At 53.0% G+C, this 7,995-nt stretch overlaps 1 protein-coding gene across 2 annotated transcripts in view; it reads left to right on the forward strand.

Moving 5' to 3' along the window:
- The first annotated feature begins 4,236 nt into the window (after window positions 1-4,236).
- Window positions 4,237-7,995, forward strand: part of MAG (myelin associated glycoprotein) — a 16,980-nt gene continuing 13,221 nt past the window's right edge. For both annotated transcript variants that reach the window (XM_003796091.2, XM_003796090.2), the window contains exons 1-4: window positions 4,237-4,354; window positions 6,171-6,226; window positions 6,674-6,742; window positions 6,889-7,257. In XM_003796091.2, coding sequence (XP_003796139.1) covers window positions 6,697-6,742; window positions 6,889-7,257 — 415 coding nt within the window. In that variant the 5' untranslated portion in view covers window positions 4,237-4,354; window positions 6,171-6,226; window positions 6,674-6,696. The remainder of the gene's footprint in view (window positions 4,355-6,170; window positions 6,227-6,673; window positions 6,743-6,888; window positions 7,258-7,995) is intronic.

A 7,995-nucleotide genomic window follows, 5' to 3' on the forward strand; every position in this document is an offset into this window, starting at 1 on the left:
CTTTTTGGTTGCAGCCGTCATTGTTGTTTGGCGGGCCCGGGCTGGATTCGAACCCGCCAGCTCAGGTGTATGTGGCTGGTGCCTTAGCTGTTTGAGCCACAGGCGCCAAACCATGAAATTTTCTGATTTTTAAAATACTGTCAACTGATTAAAGGAATGTGGTTTTGGGTTGTTTTTTTTAAATTCTAGTTTCCTCTCAATACAATTTCTTTTTTTTAAATTTCAGATTAATATAAGGGCACATACAACTAGGTTACATTTTTCTTATTTGTTAGGTAAAGTCCAAGTCTCAGTTGAGCCCTTCACCCAGGTGTGCCGTATACCCCTATATCCCTACACTGTACCTAATGGGCAAGAGCTTACCGCACTTCCTGCCTCTCTCTTCCCTTCCCCTTCTTCAATTGAAATGTGTTTTCCTCTCATGTGGGTATGTAGATGATCAATGCTAGTTTCAGGTCGATACCAAGCACATTAGATGCTTGCTTTTCCATTCTTATGATACTTTACTTAGGAAGATGTTCTCCAAATCCTTCTGGGTAAATACACAAGATGTGAAGTCTCCATCTTTCTTTATGGCTGAATAGTTTTCCATGGTATACACATATCATAGTTTATCCTTCAGGAATGTGATTTTTAAAATCAACATTCTGGGAGCCAAACTGCACCCAAACGGGATCCAGATCAACTCTGGACACTACTAACTCTTGTCCTCAGCCTTAGAGGCTTGTCATCCGGGAGGCAAGGTTCCCTGAATGAAGACTGAGGGCGGGAGAGAGAAGGGGGCTGTGCAGAGCCTGGCCTCCATCAGCTGCTGTGTCTCGCATGCATCTTTTCCCCATCTGGAACTCAGCTTCCTCATCTTTAAGAGGAGAGAAGCTTCTCTGTAGTACTTAGCTCATCTGGCCGTGGAGTTGTTCAGCCAAGAGAATGAGTGTGAAGTTCTTTCACAGGCTTCACAAATGTAAAGGATGAGTATTGGCAGGGGAGGGTGGAGGCCTCTCCCAGCCTCTTGATTCATGCTTGGGAGGTGGGAGATCTGAAATTGCCAATTCCATATAATGACACTCTCTCGCCTTGGCCAGAGGTTCTCCAGGGAGGTCTTAGAGAGCTATCCATCACAATATCCTGGAGGGCCTATTAAAATCAGATTGCTGGGCTTCACTATCAGAATTCCTGATTTTGCAGGTGCAGGCTGGGGCCCTAAAACTGGAATTTTGTATAAGCTCCCATGGGCAATGCTGAGGACCATTGTGTGAAACTTTCAGCACATGCTGAGGGCAACCAGTGCCTCTTTGGCTGGACCAAGCCCCAGCGTGCATTTAAGAGAGCTTTAATGGGTACACCTGAGAGCTTGAGTCTGCCTAGAGATGAGTTTTGCACAATATTTAATTTAATTTAATTAATTTAAAATTGAGTGATTTATTTTAGAGACAGGCTCTTACTCTGTTATCCAGGTTTGAGTGCAGTAGTGTGATCATACCTCACTGTGGCCTTGAAATCCCAGGCTCAAGTAATCCATCTGCCTCAGCTTCCCAAGTAGCTGGGACTGCAGGCAGGTACCACCACATCTGGATAATTTTTTATTACTTTTTATAGGGTCTCACTATGTTGCTCAGGCTTGTCTCAAACTCCTAGGTGCAAACAATCCTCCCACCTCTGCCTCCCAACATGCTGGGACTAAAGGCATGAGCCACCATGTCCTGCTGCACATTATTTTAGATAAAACTGTGTGAATTCCTGTTGTTACGGGTTTAATTGTGCTCTCCCCAAAATTCATGTTGGAGTCCTAACTCCCAGTAAGTCAGAATGTGATCTTAGTGGGAGGCGGGTCTTTATAGTTATCATACAATGAGATCATTGCAGTGGATCCTAATCCAATATGACCAATGTCCTTATAAAAATGGGAAATTGCACCAGAGACAACACACACAGTAGAATATCATGTGAAGATGAAGATGGCCCTGTAGGCCAGGTGTGATGGCTCGCTCCTGTAATCCTAGCACTCTGGGAAGCCAAGGCAGGTGAATTGCTTGAGCTCAGGAGTTTGAGACCATCCTGAGCAAGAGTGAGACACTGTCTCTACTAAAAATACCACAGCACTCTACCAAGGGTGATAGAGTGAGAGTCAGTCTCAAAATAAATAAATGAACAAAATAAAATAAAATTCAAACATTGGCTCATATTTGTAACTAGAACTTTGGGAGGCTGAGGCAGGTGAATTACTTGAGCTCAGGAGTTCAAGGCTGGCCTGAGCAAGAGTGAGATCCCATCTCTCAAAGTATCTGGGCATTGTGGCAGGCATCTATAGTCCCAGTACTTGGGAGATTGAGGCAAGAGGATCACTTGAGACTAGGAGTTTGAGGTTGCTGTGAGCTATGATGCCATAGCCCTTTACTGAGAGTGACAGAGTAAGATTCTGTCTCACAAAAAAAAAAAAAAAAAAAAAGATAGCCATCTACAAGCCAGGGATAGAGGCCTAGAAGAGACCCTTCCTATACTCCCAGAAGGAATCAGCGCTGCCAACACCTTTAATTCTGTTTTTAAAACCAGCCATTTTGCAATGCTTTATTGTGGCAGCACTAGCAGAACAATACACCCGCTTTCTCACAAATGATAAACTGCTCAGGTGGCACTGACCCCTGGTGTCCTGGCGACTGTCCCCTGTAGGTGGCACCTGTTCTCCAGGCCACAGTCCCGTCACCCAGCCCTCCCTCTTAGTCTGTCTGCTCTCCTTTGGTGGGCTTTAGACCTGAGATTGAGACCACAGACTACCAGAACTCTCAGTGGGACCCACCTGTCTGCACATCCTTCCCCCAAGAGCACCCAGAGAGGACATGGGGCTCCAGGCCACACAGGCATGTCACTCTGATAACTGAGGGCTGTGACATATGAGTACCCCAGGATCTGGGTGTCCTCCCCCAAAGCCCAGGCGCCTGGCCCCTGTCTTCTCTGGGACCCAGGCGTTCAAACCCCACCCCACTCTCAATGGGCCTTTGTCCCCTGACTGGGAAAGGCACGGGCAGAGTCTGACATCATGAAGCCTGAGGTGGGGGTGGGACTCCCCTTCCCCCTCTAGCCTTCCTTGACTCCTCCACTCCCTGGGCTGAGGGATTTCCCCACCCTTCACCCCCTGGGTTCTCCCTTGGGAGAAAGGACCCTCCCTCCCCATTGCTCTGGCCTGAAAGAGGACAGATAGTATCCCAGTGTGGCCAAACAGCTCACGGTCAAACCACCACTACACTAGATCACACCACCCCCAGCTGCCCCAGAACCCATCTTGCACAGGCCATGACCAGTAGGCAGAGCTGCGATGGCGGCAAGGTCACTGTGAAATCCGCACACAGAGGGCCCTCAGCCAGTTCAGAGTCTGCACAGACCTCTGCAACAAGCATTCCAGGGACACAGGGTGCACAAGACATACAGGCAGGTTTCTGCTGAGTGAAGCCTGCGCTCTGAGAGCCCCCAGTCCAGCTGAGGGGCAATGAGCAAACATGCAAGTGGCAAGTGCTCTTGGGGCTGTGGAGGAGAGGGACCGTGTTTTGGTGGAGGGACTTGGTGGACTACAAGAAGGCTTCTCGAGGACACTGCATTCTGGTTGTTGAACCCAAAGGATGAGCAGGCTGTGGCCTGCGCTGGAGTGAAGAGTCCCATGAGGTGCGGACAGCTTTCCAGGGACAAATGCCCTGTGTCCAGAGTTGCCACAGCCTCTCAGGGACACATTCAAGCATGTAACCAGTTATTAAGTTTAACCGAGTGGCAGGAGCTAGTCTACAAGCAGCAGAGATTGAGAATAACACAGACAGAGCCCTTGCCTTCATGGAGGTTGCGTCCCCATGAAGGAAGACAATTAATGCATAAGGTCATTTCAGTTGGTAAGGGGAGCCAAGAGGAAAATGGACCAGGATGACCAAGGGGGACAAGACACTGAGAGGGCAGGGGGGCCTATTTCCTCCCCCTGTCCACACAAGCCTCGACATTGCACCTGATGTTGCCAGAGGACAAGGCCTTCCATCCCTCAGCCTGGGACTTCCAGATAGATTAGACTGTCTCTATGGGATCCAGAATCAGGGTGCACAGTGATGGAGGACAACGGACTGAGAAAGGCAGCACCCCCATGCCCTCCAGGAAGGAGCTAGTAGAACCCAGGCGTCAGGCTGCCCTGTCTGAGCCCCATGGTGACAAGGGCCCTTTGTGCCCCCCTCCCCCGGGGGCAGGGAGGAGCTGGGCCCTGGAGGCAGGCGGCCCCTGGCACCCAGGGGGAGGGGACGGGCTGGCAAGTGGGGGCCTAGGCCTTGGGAGGCAGGGACCACAAGCAGGGCCAGCAGAGGAGAGGTACAGAAGCAAGAGTGCCCGAGTGAGTACTGTGCAGAAAGGCCAGGGCGTGGGGGAGCAGAGCACCAGGCGGCGGCACCCAAAGCAGGACAAGGTCAGGTTCTCTGGGCAAGGGAGGGTCACTGGGAATGGCCACTAATTTAGGATGCAGGAGGGTGTGGTTTCGGCTTGCTTTGGAAATGGGCTGGGATGATGTTTGGGACGGGGATGGGGGCCTTGAGAAGAATCCACAGAGAGGAAGCCCAAAGGGTGCTTACTGGGCACCCCTGGCTGAGGTTCTGCAGGAGCAGCTGCCCTGGGGCTCCCACGGGTGGGGCAGACAGGTGGGGGTTTCCTGGGTTGGAGGAAGAGCGGATGCCTAAGTGACAAGGCACATGCACGCTGCAGACTGGGAGTATTTGGGGGCAGTGGGCCGTGAGTGAGCAGGTTCCCGCACCTGGGTGCATGACAGGTGTGTGTGTGTGTGTGTGTGTGTGTGCGCGCACGTGCGCCTGCACACGTGTGCTCCTGCACCTGCATGCCTGCCCTGCGCTTCTCTTGTGTGAATCCCAGTCTGCATCCATGTTTCTCAACTGTTTTCCTTATGCCACACTAAGGAAACTTTCTGGGTGTGTCTTTCCTCGTCCCACCCTTGAAATTGTAATACTGTGGATACACTGTCCATGTGCTCGTATAGCATTGCCCTTAGGGAGCAGGACACATTGTAACAGCTCAGATTGTTTCAGCCCCAACCTGGGAATAAGTTTTCATCGTTTTCCTTAAGAATGCCTGGCCTCTGCAGGCGTTTCACATGTCTGCTCAGCCTGTGCCCCAGTCCCCTCCTTTGTCTGCCTTCTGTACCTTCCTGTAGCAGGTGCAAGGGTGACGTAATGTCATGTGTCCATCGGTGTGTGTCTGGGCGGACCCATATAGCTACAGCTCAGAGAGTGTGAGTGTGTGTGTGTGTGTGTGGTGTCCTTGCATCGTCGTGAGCCTGAATGCCAGAACAGTGTCTGTCCAGGTGGGTGTGGAGCCCAGGTGTGCCTTTGTGGCCATATGAATGCCAGGACATCTCTGTGGGCACAGGGGGCTCAGTGCCTGCATGTGTATGCAGGGCCTCTGTTGACCGAGCCTACTCCTTCTGGCAGAGATTAGACCTGTCACATTTCATAGCGCTGTTTGGATATGTCTGCATGTGTCTGTGGGAAGGGGGCAGCGAAGGCTGGGAAAGCAGCCACGTGGAAATCCTGGCTCCAACCTCGAGGCGTCCCAGTGCCAGAGGCTCCTTATCCCCCACCCGGGTCCCTCCTAGCCCCACTCAAAGCTCAGCCAGGAGTGCCTGACTCCTCTCCTACTGCCCACCTACCCTGGAAGCCCCCCAGGATGAGGCACCCTTTCCCTGAGGGAACAGGACTCTTTTGTACCCGCCAGTGGCCTCTGGAGAGGGTGGGGACACCAGGGGCCGTCTGTGGGGTGGGAGAGGGCGGCAGGAATTCACACGGCATGTTGGGAATGCTGATGCCGTGAAACCCAGTCATTGATGGGACTGTGTCCCTGCTGGCCACCCCCAGGCCTCAGCCGTGGGACATCTGCTCCCTCGCCCCCCTTGCCACACCCCGGCTTTGCCCCCCATGCTGCTGTCCCCTCCCCTCCCCACAGTTTTCCCACGTCCCAGTTTGTGGGAGGTGTTGCTGTGGAGTGGCTTCAGGGCTATGTGGAAGATTCCCAGGCATGTGCCAGCAGCAGAGACCATGTGGCAGCCTTATGAAGGGCTGCGACCTGTGTAGGGGACACCCAAGGAGCAGGGCAGTGGGTGCTCAAGCCCTTGCCCCCTCGCACCTGTCTGACTCCCCTTCCAGGTTGGCTGGCAGCTCCAAGTAGAACCAGAGGACGTTCTCCACTCAAGGAGATTGAGGTGAGGGTCAGGGGATCACTTCCCCTTCTTATGTCTGTGGCTTGCTTCTCTTGCTTTCCATCACTGCTGCAGCCTTGATTCTTAACTTTCTGGAGCCCCCAAGGGGGCATGATAAAAATGAAGACAGTTACAGGACATTAGTACTGCCCAGGACAACCTGGTGGTTAAAACTGCCAACTAGCTGTGTGGCCTTGGGCAAGTTACTTAACCTCTCTGGATCTCAGCTATAAAATGAGGCTAATACTTGAATCTCCCTCAAAGAGAACAAATGAGTTAACATAGCAAAGTAAAGCACTGGGGCCTGGCACATGGCCAATGCTATATAAGTGTTTGCAATTATAAATAATGGCAGCGGCAGCTAACATCTGAACAGACCCCCTCCCGAAGTCTCGCCAGACACCCCTTTTGCCTCCCTTGAGGTTGCTACCCCTCTCCTCTTCTCTCCAGCTATCACTCACTTGCTGCACAAGATGATATTCCTCACAGCACTGCCCCTGTTTTGGATTATGATTTCAGGTAATGGCAAGGTCTTGGCCCCTGAGCAGGCTGGGACTCTTTCTCTGGGTCCCTGAACCCCGAGGCCAGTGGCAGGTGATGGGAGCAGGAGGGGGCCATCCAGGTGGGACACGGCCCTCAGCCTCAGTGCCCTTGCTCTCCCACAGCCTCTCGAGGGGGTCACTGGGGGGCCTGGATGCCCTCGTCCATCTCAGCCTTTGAAGGTACCTGTGTGTCCATCCCCTGCCGCTTTGACTTCCCTGATGAGCTGCGGCCGGCTGTTGTGCACGGCGTGTGGTACTTCAACAGCCCCTACCCCAAGAACTACCCGCCAGTGGTCTTCAAGTCACGCACCCAAGTCGTCCACGAGAGCTTCCAGGGCCGCAGCCGCCTCCTGGGGGACTTGGGCCTGCGCAACTGCACCCTCCTGCTCAACAACGTCAGCCCCGAGCTGGGCGGCAAGTACTACTTCCGCGGGGACCTGGGCGGCTACAACCAGTACACCTTCTCAGAGCACAGCGTCCTGGACGTCATCAGTGAGTGTCCCAGAGGGCACGAAGGGGTGGGGGGCAGGGGGGTGTCCTCCCTAGCACCTCCCCCGGGAGGTCTGGACGGCTGGAGGTGCAAACCTCAATGCCACCGACCGTGGAGATGACAGAATGAGCAAAACAGGGCCCCAAATAGACTTGCTGGCCTCAGAGGAAAACAGGAGCCCTTACTTTTCTAGAATCAGCTGAAGAGGGGCAGTGGGGCCTAGGGTAAGGGGCACGGCCTCTGGACGCCTGCTTCACCGGTAACCCCGGGCACGTTGCTCAGCTTTCTCGGCCTTGGTCTCCTCCCCTGTGGCGTGGGGACGAGGACAGCCCTTAAAGCTGGGCAGTGAAGGGCTGCTGTGCTCAGAGCAGGTTCACACCGCAGCATTCTCAAGTGTCACGGACTTTTATGTAATCTCTTAATTATTAAATATTGGCTAATTCAGATATTTTTTAAAAAATAGGTCAAATAAAATGCAGCTATGGCCAGATTTGGCAATCCGAATAGGGCCCACTGCCTGATTTAGAGAGGCCACTACGGGTGGAGCCCGTAGATTAGGTTCCCCGCTGCTGGAGAGGAGAGAGGAGCCAGATTACAGCCCTGGGGAGGAAGAAGCCGCATAGGCGCAGCATAAGCACTCACACACACACACACTCACCCCACACACCTACCACACACACACTACACACTCACACACATACACCACACTCATACCACACACACTCACCCCACACACCTAC

Source organism: Otolemur garnettii, unplaced genomic scaffold, assembly GCF_000181295.1.
Source record: "Otolemur garnettii isolate 467f Iridium unplaced genomic scaffold, OtoGar3 scaffold00100, whole genome shotgun sequence".
Classification (NCBI taxonomy): domain Eukaryota; kingdom Metazoa; phylum Chordata; class Mammalia; order Primates; family Galagidae; genus Otolemur; species Otolemur garnettii.